Source organism: Emydura macquarii, unplaced genomic scaffold, assembly GCF_026122565.2.
Source record: "Emydura macquarii macquarii isolate MOO-44397 ecotype Brisbane River unplaced genomic scaffold, CSIRO-AGI_Emac_v2 contig_1790, whole genome shotgun sequence".
NCBI lineage: Eukaryota > Metazoa > Chordata > Testudines > Chelidae > Emydura > Emydura macquarii.
The window spans coordinates 17,704,231-17,719,226 of record NW_027131927.1 but is presented as its reverse complement, the minus strand read 5'-3'; the positions used below and the strand labels follow the sequence as shown (position 1 = coordinate 17,719,226).

Sequence of the window (14,996 nt, the reverse complement as noted above, 5' to 3'; positions counted from 1 at the left end):
CAGCAAATTTTAATAGTCAATGAAAGTGAGACTAAGTCTGAATGAAAAATCAGGTAGGTGATTTTAAGTTGGATACTTGCAGATTTCATTTTCCAGCAACTTGAATTCTCTTTGGCACCTCTTGCTTAAATGTTTCCCTGTTGGAAGAGTTTGATTAGTCTTTTAATGACTATATTGCCAGTTACTGTAAAGCAATAGATGTTATGATAGCACTGAAACATCAGTTTGGAGTTGACTGATTAATGGTTGCCTTTTCCAAACAGCCTCTTAACAATATTGAAGACCCTCAAATCATTTGAGTTTGAGACAACTGGAAGACTGTTTATGCTTTCTCACACAATCATGCTGATACCACAGACTCTGTTTTCTAATTTCTGTAGTACAGAAAAATATACATCCAATTAGAAAACAGTTCTGAATAGAACCAGTCAAAAATGCACATTTTTTTCACACACACAAAGTTTTTTAATGAAAAAGTTAGGAAAATTCAGAAAATTTTGAGCACTGCTATTTCTGATAATTCAGAACTTAATAGTGTCAGAAATCATGAGCTACCTGCTGATTCCAGAAATATAATATATGTCTCCAAGTTGCTGTTTTCCATCCCTGTGACATACAGTATACATGTATTCCCTATGTCAATACATTACATGTAGATCGATTTCCCACCCCTCTCCACCACATCATCTGTCTTGTCTTGACTTGATTCATCCCAGCCAGCAAAAGAGGTGAAGAAAAAAATCATGTTTTAAAATAGCATGTGTTTTGTAAGGAGTTTATAAAGTGCATCCTTTTTTTTGTGTGTGTCTTCTCTCTCCATTGGTCTGGAGAACTAGTAGCAGTAAGAATATTCCCAATAGGTGGTGATAATTTAAAAATATTCTGCAGTGGAATCTTTGTCACATTTTACTGCCACATATACTACCTTATTTTCATCTAATTTTAATTTGGCTGTCTAGATATTGATCAAATTCTGCAATCACTGATGTTGGTGCAAATCTGGCATAGCTTTCACTGGTGGCAATTAGTGACATTTACAGCTATGCAAGTTCAGACACAGCTACAGCACTTCTCCTCCTCCAGCTTCCTCCCGTTTCTCTCCCAGATCCCTCTGTGCTGCAGAGCAGGTAGCCCTTGCACAGCTATGCTCCAGGGCATGCTTGGGATACAGATCTCTGGGAGCCTTCCCTCTACTTTCCCCGACTGGCAGGGGATGGATGGGGTTTGCCTCTAGAAGGAAAGGCCTTACTTTATTTTACTAAAATAAAAGCAGTTTGAAAAGCATTAACATGGCAACCAATGTGCCGCAAAATATGCAGGAATAAAAATGATATTCCCTTCATTTCCTCATTACTTGTATAATATTATTTTAATCTTTAATTTGGTAACTTTATGAAGAGATTGGGGTTTATAATTTCACTCCCATTTTTAGCACTTAGATAAAAAAAAAATAGCTGATCCGCTTGTAACTGGCTTGATGCATCTATGTATAGCTGAACATTTGGACACACTGTCTCATTTGGGCAGTAGTCGCTACGATTTGCTCTCATTAGGCTATGAAACATCAGAGTACAGCATTGGTCTCATTTAAATGCAGTGAGACAATTCTGCGCTGAGATAAGCACAGCTCCCATTGGCTTTAGTAGCAGGCATGAGTATTGCAGGATTGAATTTGGCCCATCTTTATGAAGCAGAGTGTGTTAACTATAATGTTCTATTAACTCAACAGCTAAACTGACATGGTTGAAATTTCCAAAGTAGTCCAGGGGATTTGAAGCTATTATTATTAATGGAAAATGTGTTGTTAAGTCTCCAGACATCTCTGAAAATCTCAACCTTGACATTGTTGCTATTCATTATCGTACACACTTCACTTTGTCTCAATCTGATGACTTTACATATATCAAAAATTACAATAAACATGAAGGTTCCACTGAAAAAATATTTGTACAGTCAATTCAGAATTAAGCTGAATACTTCGCTTCACACACAAAAATGGGTTTGGGAATTTTGGTTGTGTTCATTTTTTTTCTTGGCCAAGGCACTGTAATCTGTGAGTTTACTACACTAAGCCAACTGGACACCAAATACACACATATTGACAGACATCTAGATTTCTACATGTGCCTTTTGCCTATCAATTTAGATTTCAGTTGAGATGCTTGTGAAAAAATATAAGCGCTCCCGATCTTTTTTTTTTTTTTTAAAAGAATGGTTTTCCATAGAGAGGCTAGAGGGAAATGTGTGTAATAGTATTATGAAAGAAAGAGGGAAACAGGTGCAAAAGCCACATTGAATGAAATAAATATTAATCATTAAGTGGTGTTTTTCATCCCTGAATAGATATTCAGATTTAACATGCTAAAACATGGGTCACATTAAGGTCCCAATCCTGTACTATTGAAATCAACTGGGCCTGATTCGCATACACGCTATGACCTCTAAGAGGGTGAAGAGATGCTAAAGCAGGGATGATTTTTACCTATACCCCCTTTAAGTGCCCTTTATGCTGCCAGAGTGGTGTAAAGGGATGACAGTGTAACTGAGAACCAGGCCCAACTGGTGTCAACGACGCAGGATTTGGCCCTAACTCTGCTAACCAGGTTCTTTTTGGTTAGCAAAGAACATATTTTTACCACTGATCAGAGCCATTGACTGAAGAGCTAAATATGCTCTGCACAGGGATATTAGATATTCTAATTTAGCCAAGCTGCCTTTTAATAGGTCCTTCAAAAACAAAAAAGAAATAATTAATATTTAGTATTTTTAAAATAAATGCATTTTGCTATCAAAGAACTAACTATTTTTGTATATAGTCTGACAACTTTGGTTAAGCAGGTCAGGATAGAATCTTCTCACCAGTCTGTATTAATAAACACTAATAACAATATGGAATATATCTGGGTGCATGAAAGTGCCAATCCTACCAGGCTTTTTGGGAGTTCGGGTAAAGGTCCCCTTGACAGTTCGGCAATGAGAGTTATCGCCACCACAGACCCCACATTTATCTTCAACTTTGTTGGAACCAATTTCCTTGTCACAGCCCACTTTCTGCAGAGAGGAGAGTAAGAAGTGTGTTGGTTTTTTTCCTCATTATACATATAACTTTGGTAGATATAAAAATAATTCACCGTGGAAAGGAAAGTTCACCCAACTGATGTAATTAAATAAAAAAATACTTGAAAGACTGAGGCTGAATAACAGTTTTCAGGGGAAGCTATGACCTGATTCCTGTGTTAAACCCATTTCTAATATTACACTTAGCGACTATAATTAAAGGGACAGGCGACAGAGAAATGCAGATAGAATTTCTTTTTGCATAGACTCATAAACACATTGGACTGGAAGGGACCTCGAAAGATGTTCAAGTCCAGACTCCTGCATTGTGACAGGACCAAGTAAACCTAAACTGTCCCTGACAGTTTGTCCAACATGCACTTAAAAACCTCCCTTGGAAGCCTATTCCAGAGCTTAACTACCTTTACAGTCAGGAAAAACTTTCTATTATCTAATCTAAATCTCCTTTGCTGCAGATTAAGCCATTACTTCTTGGCTCACCTTCAGTGGACATGGAGAACAATTGATTACCATCCTCTTTGTAAGAGCCCTTAACATATTTGAAGAGGACAGTGATCAACCAAGCTGTTAATACGCAGACAAATTTACCAAAAAAGCAGTACAAATAACTGGCTTAAGAAAGGATTATTTAAACAACCACAGTATTTGTAAGAAATAAACCTGTAGTGTTGCTATCATTTTAATTAAAATTGGGGGAATCCTGGAAAATATCATTTGGTGAATATTTCATTTTCACAAAAATCTCTTACATTGTTTGTTGAATACTATTTCACCAATTCTAATTACGACAATCCAACAACACTGTATGATCAGCAAAATGACCGTAAGTAAATTTCACTCACTACACACTCTCCGCGCACACAAATGCTGTATGGATCTTTATAAGAACAGCGAGTCCCATCATGTGCCAGTTGTTTCATATAAGCAACATCTCCAGTTTCTTTGGATTGGCAGTATAGGTGACATCTTTTGTTGGCTGTATAACAAGGAAATAGTGTTAATTGTGTGTATTTCAGCAACTCAGTTGTGCTTTAAAAAACAACAAAAGCCCACCAAGTTTTAAATTAGTAACAACAGGAATTCTGTATGGTATCAATAAAGAGGAGCCTTAAACAGACAGCTGTGAAATCTGGTGGTTGAATTCAGATGCTTGGTGCTCAATTCTCTGGTTGAGATACATTAGTTAATATTATTAGGTTTCATGTGTGTTATGGTCATAGTCCTGTGAGAGGCTAAGCACCCTCAATTCTCATGGAAATCAACTCCCTTTAAAAGGATTGCACAGAACTGGGCCTGTAACTATTCAAAAAGCAGCTATCCACTCTGATCCCAACTGGAAGCAGCATTTGGTATGGCTTATTGTTGAGTGGCAGAATAATCTAGGCTTGTATTTTCAAAAAAACCAATGAGAATGATATGCAATAGAAGGTAAGTACCTAAGTCCCTTAGATTCCTTTGAAATCCCAGCCCTAACCATATTTCTAGATCACTCCATCTAATTTCATATTAAAAATACCACAAAACTGTATTCTCTGAGATAAAGCATACAGAACTCAGAACGAAATGCCAGCAATGCTGGCAGCAAACCAGAGAGTTTTCCGGTACCTTTTGGTGGTCTGACAATCTATTATTTATATTTGCATCTGCAATTGTTCACTAAAATTAACCCAAAAGGAAAGATTAACTGGTGTTAATAATAGACAAAGTCTGCTAGACTCTGGTTGGAGCAGATGGGAATATAGAAAAGTGGAAAAAATACTAAAGAAATTTTAAAGCCGTGCCATTAGGCCAGCACATTTGTTACTTTTAGCTACAGTGGACAAGCGCAGCAGCAATTAGATAATGATGTGAGGGAGGAAGGGGTGTTGGTGCTAGGAAGAGTCTTCCAGCATCTGAGCAGAGATTTGTCACACCCTAACTGAATCATAGTTATACAGGGCTTGAGTCTGCAATGTGCTGGGCATTCCCACAGTGGGAGCTGACAGCCATCAGCATTTTGCAGAATCAAACCCATGCCAAGGAAAGGAAGTGGGGTAGGCTGGGCTTGGGTGGTGACAGCAGTGTCTCTGTGGTTGCACCCATCACTTCATTCCGGACCGTCATTTTTCCTTCTTTTTATTCTTCCCTGCTCGCATTTTAACACTAATTATTTCTGCAAGTGGCAAGATCCCAATGACCCCTTCAAATCCTGATGTGCTGGACAGCTGAGCGAGATCCCAGGGGGCTTGCTGGTGATGGGTTGGGTTTTTTTTGGAAATGGTGTTTAACACAGATGTGTAACTAGACTTACAATCAGGGTGTTCATACGGCAGCCAGTGGTGTTTGCTCTTCTGATATTCAAAATGGGAATTACGCTGCTGACACTGCTGTGCTCGGAAATCCTCAAAATGCTTTGGACACTCTTCTGTATTGCAAAGCTGATACTCAAAATTGACACTGGCACAATCTTGACCACCATTGACTGGCCTAAGGGGGAAAAAAGTTTAAAAGGCTTTTAAAACCCTTGAACGTAAGGAGTGGCGATTACTAGTGAAAAAGAGTTACAGCAAGAGCAGAGGTGCAACAAGGATTAATCTTACTTTTTCAGGGCCAAATTGTCAAAGGTAGGTGGAATAGGTAAGCTTGCAAAAATGCTGGTACCTTCCAGTAAATTCCAAGTAAATTCCAAAGCAGTATTTGTGTGTGTTCGTCAGGTAACTAGACATACAGATATCGCATGTGCATGCCCAAATGGGAGCTTTTGCAGATGCAATGGTGTGTGTGCTCTGATAATGATTGATCTTTAGTCAGATAATGTAACTGAAACAACAGAGAAAATTCTTGCATTTGTTGTCATCTAACAGTAGGTCTTGCGGGCTGTAAATCCCATATGCCACCTTCTCTCCTCTCTTTTACATTTCCTAATATCATATAGATGTTTTCGTCAGAGATTTGTTTCTGGACCTTCTGGAGTTCTCCCAAGATGATCCCACCCTCCCAGCCCCCTGCCAAGAGTCTGGCTGCAAGGGGTGAGAGTCGATGGAATAAAACGTCCCGTTCTTTGGAGAGGGTACATTGTAGCTGTATAGCCGTTCTCCGGTGCCCATACAAATCACTGGAATAGCAGAAGAGTCCCTGGGCATCCTCTATACAAAGCTTGTGGCACTGGTTTCAGGTAATCACAGGCCCAGTGGCCACAACCCTGTCACTCACTCTGCCCTCCCCACAGTGCTCACTCCATCGTCTTGTGTGCAGAATTGGCATGGAGCCAGCTCCACTGATTTCAGGTGTGTGGAGTCCCTGTATGCCTAATCTGTAGTGCCCACCCCATGCGCAGTAAAACCATTGCACTTCCGCTGCACTGGGGAATTGTGGCTGTCCCTTCGCCCAGGCGTGAATGTCATTCACGCTACATCCTACAAAAACTCCAGACCAATGGGAAATGCCAGTTCATTAGAGACTTCCAGACTTACATTGGATTGTTACACTGGCGTGTTCTGAAACGAACGCCAGTACCACAGGTCCGTGAGCAGGAGCCAAATTTTGTCCAGGATCCCCAGTTGCCATCCTGTTTCAGCTGGTTAGCATTCTTCCACATGCAGTGACCTTTATAGCACCACTGAAGAGAATCGGGAGAGAAACAAAAAAAGGGAAATTAAAGTAACATGACAAAAGCCCAGGACGAGATTGTTACAGCACAATCCCTTGTAGTAAGGAGAAGCTTGTAGCTGCGCTGCCCTACGCACAGACCAGGGAGCGAACAGGGCCTCAAACTCACAATTCGCTGGTGGAGGAACAGAGTCAAAGAGGAATGGAGTAGCATATCTGTGGAGATTGCTCATGCTTTGTGCTGTGACCCACAACACAGGTAGGCGGTCCAGGGAGGAGTGAGTGAGCCGTATGCCTGCTTCCTCACTGGCTCTGGCATGTAAAGCTGGCTACAATCCAGCCCTTAGTTAACTTGGTAGGATTCTTTGTTGGTTCCTTTTTGGCTCAATCCCTGCCGGCCTCCATTCAGTACCAGCATTTTAAAAAATTTGTTGCAAGATACAGTGCCAAGGACCAACGTAGAACTTTGTACTGTTTCTAATGTTCATTTACATGGAACTAGGGCGTTTGTCGTCCTGCAGTGTGCTTTTTGCTGTTGGCTATGGCGTATCTGGATGGTCTAACCTGCTTCTCTGTATCTCAAAGTACACAGAATTTAATAAACAAACATTTATAGGAGGGTAAGCTTATAATTAAAAATGAGAGTTAAAAGCAGGGACCCACCAATGGAGATATTAAAAGAAAAATAGTTAATCTCAGGCACATTAGTACTCCTTCAGCAGCAGGACGTCTGGACCACGAGCACCAAGAGTATAAGAGTAACAACTTCAATCTTAGAGTAAGAGAATAGTCTGCTACAGTGGTTTCCCACTGATACTTTCTAGGCAGTTTTCAGATGAAACAAGGCTCCGAAAATGTAATGCAAAACCCACAAGAAGATACTGATGCGAGGTTAGCCCTAAGATTGGGCTTCCATGTCCTGCCTCCCAACACCATTTCATAAAGTACACACACTCTAAATTGCTCCTAAAATAAGCCCTAATCAGTGCCCATGGTATAGTTTCCCCGTCTTCATCACCTTGGCCTCAATCCTCCCACTGAACTCAGGAACCTCTGGAATTAAGCCCCCAAACAAGATCTGGCCTGATATTTTAAAATACAAATTTTAAAAAGATATTGAAAATGTAATATACTCACTTTTCCAGGGGCACATTCTGTGCCATCAAGTGGAGGCCCTTTCTTAGTCTTACAGAAGAATGGATTATCTGGATGGCTACACCATAGCTGCTTACATGGGTCAAAGGTTCGGAACTGAAATGTATTAAGAAGCCCGATACATTTATTAAATAAAATTAACAATCATGTTATTGATATGGTTCATAGCAGCAATCAGGGCATTAACCATCATCACACTTCAGTAAGCTATTTCACTGGTTAAAACTAAGTTGGCTACAATGCTACCACTATTTAAACACACCACACTGACGTTCCACCACGATAATTACTATCAATTTTGGTAAAACCATGCTTTACAGATGCCTGCATTTTCATGAAACCCCCGGAGTGGTACTAAATGAGTCTTGATACATGTTTTCCTGGCACTTCATGCTTTCACTATGTCTCAATAAACTCTGCCTCTTGCACTGCTCCAAAAAAAATTACGGCTATAGAAAAGGGTCAACAGCAACTAGATAAAATTATTTTAATCTGTAGGGCAACTATTCTAGACATACCGCTGTGCACATTTTGTAGCCAACACCAAAATCAAAGCGGCATTGTTCATCCATGGAATAATTGATTCCTGGCAGTTCAGGAAGTTTGGGCCAGTCATGTTCAAAGGGGTCGTCAAGGAGACAGTCATAGGAGCTGTGGGAAGAGAAACCCAGAAAATCCATGAGAATATTCAGTCATCTTTTTCCACCAACGTAACTATTACTGCTTGTTCTCATCCATTAGAATGTGTGTTCACCACAACACAGAGTTCTAACTGAAGAGGGGATAATCATATTGGGATGGTTCTTGGGGTACTCAGGACTGGGAGTCTCCTTGTTACCCCATCTCCAGCATGAGGGAGTCTTGCTTGCACGGCTGGAAGATAGCTCCCCAACACCACCAGCCTTTCAGCCACTCAGGCACTCTCCTTTGGGCTATGCCAGTCCTGTCTCTGCCTTACAGGTTAATGAGGTTCATCCCAGTCATTCCCCGGAGATATCCAGCTCCTGACACAGCCTATTCATGGAAATCCCAAATCCTTTGTCTTGAAGGGAGCAGGGCACCACAGTTTAACCATAAACCACCACTCCTGTAAGCCACACAGCACTTGTGAGCAAAATAAGGCAAAAGTAGGTTTATTTAAGAAAGACTAAAGGTTTCACTAGAAATCAGAGGAAGTGGTGGAAACAAATGATTACAATACAAAACAAAATAATAAAATGCAAGCCTGGGTCTACGCTAACTAACAATTACCTTTCCTAGCTCATGAAGAAGGTTTTCGCCCCAAACTTCAGTCTCTTGCAGAGATGACTGGTTTCCCAAGAATCCAAACATTCATGAAAACACCCCTGCTCCAGAGGGGTTTTCCTTTGAGAGCTTCACCTGCCCCTGTACTATACTAAAAGCTGCCTTTTGTTTCTATTCAAAGATAGGGCCAAGCCCTGTCTTATTGTAAACTTCCTTTTTTACCTCCAAGCGGTTCTGATTGTTTGAAATGGCCTCCGATGATTTCTCATCAAAAGTCCCAGTACTGTGCAAGGGTAAAAACGGCTAAACAGGCTGGGGCGACAACGTTCTCCTGCCTGAATGGGCAGCCACCACAACACGTGGGCCTCTATTTGTGATAAATGGGGATTTATCTCTGTTTGTCTCTGTTTTTTTATATCAACAATATAAACATGGATCATCCTATATGGATCATCCCCTGGTGACTAATTTTTTACTCCAACTTCATAAAGTGTACAGTCAGTGTAAATACATTATTCCTTAAATATTACACCTACATACATCTCACAATGATTATGTATGTTGGCAAGTTACGAGCTTTTGGTAGATACCTTACATGTTACATGGATAGAGAGTGGATGTGAGAGGTATTGTGAAGGGAAAACAAGATGGGGTCTTTGTTTTTGCTGAGAACTGATTTTAGAATTCACTGTAAAAAGTTTGAGATAGAAAATGTTTTGTTAGCAGTTGTTTAATTTTAGAATGTTTTGTTGTAATAATATAGTTAAGAGGTCTAGACACTAGTAGAGAAGGAATGCAGAGAAAGACCTTGTAATTTAGATAAGGAAAGTTGCTAGTATTCAGTTAGAAAATTCCTAGATAATACTTTTTAGTATGTATGACCATGGAAACTGTGACGTGTTAAAACTTGTTTATACCATTCTATAAATACGGTCTGTTTTTTGGAAGCAGGGTCATTCCTTATATTTGAAGGGATCACCTTCTTTACGTAAAGAATAAACTTTGATTTTGCTAATCTGTTGTTGGCTAATTCTGGACCCCCGCCAAGGCAACGGACATAGTGAGTAAGGACCCCCGAGTTTGGGTTCTTCCACAAATTGGCACACCCAGATGGGACAGGCCCAGAGCGCATCCTCCTCGTCTCGGCTCCACTGAACCTACCCAGCCGGCACCAGGTGAATTCACCTATTGGGATAACTTCTGCGGAGCTGAGGCGGTGGGGAGGTGATAAGGTAAAGTCCCTTGTTTATTTTATTAGCAAAGTCTACGGGTATAATTCCAATCTGTAATGCCCTGTGTGGGTGAGAGTTGGTAAGCAATTTTATAATTCCAATCTGTAATGCCCTGTGTGGGTGAGAGTTGGTGAGGAATTCTATAATTCCAATCTGTAATGCCCTGTGTGGGTGAGAGTTGGTGAGCAATTTTATAATTTCATTCTGTAATGCCCTGGTGTGGGTGAGAGTTGGTGAGCAATTTCTGATCAGAAAACCCAGTTATGGGTGCGGGGCAATTTTCTCCCATCCCTGGGAGTCCTTTGGACTATATGGTTAAAAATTTTAAGTTTATTCCAGGTTCTAAGGGTTTGTTTGTAAAGTGTTTAATTTTGTTATGTAAAATGATATGGCCAGGTTGTTTTTCTGGAGATTCCAGTAAACAATGGCCAGAGGAAGGTACCTTTGATCAAGATAAATTGCAATGTTTGAAGGGGTTAATAGAAGATTCACACCCTAAGCAAATGGAATATTGGTATTTATGGGATAATGTAGTCTTTAAACGCTGTACGGAGAGTCAGCTAGCTAGCTATAAATTAACTGTGAAGAATTTAGAAAGGAAATTGGCAACTGTTGCGCCGTCATCTGCACCGCCGATTTCTAACACTGGTGAATTTATTTAAAAAATTTACCCTTCTCTTACTAATCCTCTGCCTTACAATGAAAAGAATTTACAAGCAGGGAAAGCAGAGGAGGAGGATTGGCCACCACCTCCTTGCTGTGTGTTTGAGGGAGAGGGAGAGTATAGGACTGGACAGGAATCTTCATTTTCCCCTACCGCACCCCCTGCTACTACTTCCAGACTGTCAGATAAGCCTGTCAGTAAGGGAACTAGAGCTCAGGTTCGTCGTAGACTAAATGAAGAGCCTTCCTCTTCTGATTTATATCCTAATTCTTCTATTCCTATTGTTCAAGCTCCATTAAGAATTTATCCTGTCCCTATTGGAGATGGAAGTATTCAGGAATCTTTTGTTCACATTCCCTTTGCTCCACATGATCTGCTTTTATGGCAACAGAGTATGCCACGTTTACGTGATGATCCAGAGACAGTGTATAAAAAGTTTAAAATTATTTTTTCTATATATAATCCATCATGGGCAGATGTTACTCAGTTATTAGATGCTTTTTGACAGAGGAGGAAAAATTGAAAATTATTCAGGAAACTACTAAGCAAGAGGGAGGACAGGTTACTCGCCCATGGCCTATGAAAGATCCCTTATGGAATTATAATAGTGATGCAGGTAGGAATAATTTAATCAATTATCGTTTGGCTTTATTGGAAGCAATTAGAAGAGCAGCAAAAACCGGAGTTAATTGGACTAAGGTAGAATTCTGTACACAGGGTCCTGATGAACATCCAGGAGATTTTTTTGAGCGATTGAAGAAAGTCCTCAGACAGCATGGAGGATTAAATCCTGATTTACAGGAAAATTAATTTATGGTTGCAGGTTTTTTTTTGTGAGACAATTAGCTGGAGATATTAGATCTTATTTCTTATCAAACACGTTTACTTTCACCAGAGCGTATAGAAGCTGTTTTAAAAATCCCTAGACCTAATACTAAAAAACAAATTCGTGGATTTTTGGGAATGGTTGGTTATTGCAGGCAGTGGATTCTTAATTTTGCTGCTATGGCTAAGCCTTTGGTTGCACTTACTAAAATTTCTGAGACTAATTCACCTCTTTGGTCAGAAGAAGCTGAGGCTTCTTTTATTTTTTTAAAGCAAGCCTTGTCAATAGCCCCAGCATTAGGGCTCCCAGATTATAAGAAACAGTTTAATTTTTTTTTTGTCATGAGTATAAAGGTACTGCATCTGGAGTGCTTATACAACCAATGGGAGGTTCTCAAAGGCCAATTGCTTATTTTTCATGTCAGCTTGATTCTGTGACACAGGGTTATCCAGCCTGTCTTACAGCTGTGGCAGCAGCTGCTTTATTAGTTCAAAAGGTACAAGATTTGGTGCTTGGACATTCTTTAACTCTTTATGTGCCACATGCTGTAGAAGCCCTGTTAATTAAAGGAAAAACTCAGCATATTTCAGCACAACGCCTTACTCAATATGAAATTGTGCTTTTAGCAGCTGATAATATTATTATTAAACGTTGTGCATCTTTAAACCCAGCTACACTGTTACCGATTCCCACTGAAGGGGAACCTCAAAATTGTGATTATGTTATTTCTCAGAGCACTACACCTCGCCCTGATCTTCAGGATACTCCTTTGACTAACCCAGATTATATTTTGTATATTGATGGTTCTTGCTTTGTTGATGAGACAGGAATGCGTAGAGCAGGGTATGCGGTGTGTACATCACATGAGGTTTGGGAAGCTCATTCTTTACCTAATGTATATTCTGCTCAATTGGCTGAATTGATTGCTCTTACACGTGCTTGTTGTTTAAGTGTAAATTGTTCTGTTAATATTTATACTGATTCTCGCTATGCATTTGGAGTTTGTCATGCTTCAGGACAAATTTGGAAACAAAGGGGTTTTCTTACTTCTTCAGGACAGCCCATAGCACATGCTCAGGCTGTGAATAATTTGCTTGTTTCTATTATGTTATCTTTTTTATTGCTGTTATTTTTTGTAAAGCTCATACTTCTGCTTTGGATGAAGTCTCCCGTGGAAATGCATTTGCAGATAAAGCTGCAAGGGCTGCAGCCAGGAATGCCTTTCCTCCTCCGGATGTACAGGCAGTCTGTGCTTCCTGGCCAGCTCAATTTTCTGTCTCTCCTTCGGAGATTTATGACTCAGTTCCATCTTCGGAGTTGGACAATTGGAAGACAATTGGGGCAAATTTTTCTGACAATATATGGTGGTCACCTGATGGCCGCCCAATGGCTCCGAAAAAATCTTTTGTTTAAACTTGCCCGCTATGTTCATCAAGGTGGCCATGCGTGCAAAGGGGGGATAGCTGATCAGGTTTTGCGATTTTGGTGTGCTCCAGGCATTCATCAAGTGGCTAAACAAGTATCTCAAGGTTGTGTTATTTGTCAAAAGTATAACGTGGGACGTCACCAGCCACAACAACTGGGGGCACCAGAATGGGTTTATGGCCCATTCCAGCGTTTGCAGATAGATTATATGGACTTGCCTCCTTGTAAGGGTTTTAAACATGTGCTAGTAATAGTATGTGTGTTTTTAAAATGGATTGAAGCTTTTCCAACTAGAAAAGCTGACACAGCAGCTGTTGTTAAGGCATTAGTGAAAGATGTAATTCCAAGATTTGGCTGCCCTTTAGTGATAGAATCTGATAAAGGAAGTCATTTTGCTAATCAAGTTATGCAGTCTTTAATGAAAGTTTTGGGTATAATTCAAAAATTACACACTCCATATAGACCTCAGTTATCAAGAATCGTTGAAAGATCAAATGCAAAATTGAAGAATCAACTATCTAAAGTTATGGATGATACCGGATTACATTGGGTGGATGCGTTACCATTAGCTTTAATGCATCTAAGAACTATGCCTATTAGAAAGATGAATTTATCTCCCTATGAAGTTCTTTTTGGGAGACCATTTCAACTGGGGGGAAACCTGACACCTGCACACGCCAGTCTTATGGGTGGAGATGAGGAGTTGGTTGCATACGTTATAAAATTACAAAAGACACTTATTGCTATTTTTAAGTTTTCCAGAGACGCTCAGAGAATTCCTTTAGATGTGGCCGTGCATGACATCCAACCGGGAGATTAGGTACTGCTAAAGAAGTTTTCACGCAAGAATTGTTTAGAACCAAGGTGGAATGGTCCTTACCAGGTGCTGTTAACAACATACACTGCTGCAAAGCTACAGGGAAAAGAAGCTTGGTACCACTGCACCCATCTAAAGAAAGTACGATCACCTGATGCTGATTCTTAGAAGGAGAAGATTTCTAAGTGCAACGAGGGAGCTTCGCTGGACCGAGGTCCCAGAAGCAGACGTGGAAGGTGAAGAACTACGGGCAATCGCCTTGTGGTTGCTCTGAAGTAGACGTGGAAAGGTGAAGAACCACAGGCAATCCCCTTGTGGTTGCTTTGAAGTAGACGATCGATGGAGTCAAAAGTGCAGCAGGAAAGAAAAAAATTAATGGACTATATTATTTACTTATTTTTGGTGTGTTTGTTATATTAAGGGGATAAATTGTTTTAGAATTAGTGTAGAAGATGGATATGTTGTTTTTGATGATGTTTTTAATTAATTTAAATATAGATAATGCAGATTTTAAAGCCAATTCATTTTATACATTGATAAAGAATTTAACTGCATCTTGGGAGGTAAAAGATTGTTGGGTGTGCTCTTTTATGGCAACCCATCATCGGGAAGGAATACCTCTAATACCTATTCCTGTGCCAGTTAATGAATGGGAAAGTTTGGCCTGGACTAATCCCATGGGAACAGTAATAGGGAAAGAACATCGATTGGGAATGAGAGTTGATCCTAGAGACTTAATTCTCTCTGGAAGGAAGCCAGCTGCACCACTATGTGTGCAACGGACACAATCTGTACCGGTAACAGATTCAGATAAACCCTGGTTAAATGTTACTTGTGAGGTAAAGAATGTAGGGAAATATTCAAAATGCAAATACATTGTCTATCTACCTACAAAGGAAGGAAAAAAAATCAGTAAAACTTTGATACAGAAACGAGGATCCAATGCCACTAATTTGAACCAGAAGA

The 14,996-nt window shown here is 40.1% G+C and overlaps 1 protein-coding gene across 2 annotated transcripts in view; it reads right to left on the bottom strand.

Annotated features, from left to right (window-relative positions):
• Positions 1 to 14,996, bottom strand: part of ADAMTS3 (ADAM metallopeptidase with thrombospondin type 1 motif 3) — a 227,055-nt gene that overhangs the window by 18,971 nt on the left and 193,088 nt on the right. For both annotated transcript variants that reach the window (XM_067557008.1, XM_067557009.1), the window contains 6 exons: positions 8,340 to 8,472; positions 7,804 to 7,917; positions 6,531 to 6,676; positions 5,369 to 5,544; positions 3,921 to 4,054; positions 2,928 to 3,051 (listed from right to left, as the gene is read on the bottom strand). In XM_067557008.1, the coding sequence (XP_067413109.1) occupies positions 2,928 to 3,051; positions 3,921 to 4,054; positions 5,369 to 5,544; positions 6,531 to 6,676; positions 7,804 to 7,917; positions 8,340 to 8,472 (827 nt within the window). The remainder of the gene's footprint in view (positions 1 to 2,927; positions 3,052 to 3,920; positions 4,055 to 5,368; positions 5,545 to 6,530; positions 6,677 to 7,803; positions 7,918 to 8,339; positions 8,473 to 14,996) is intronic.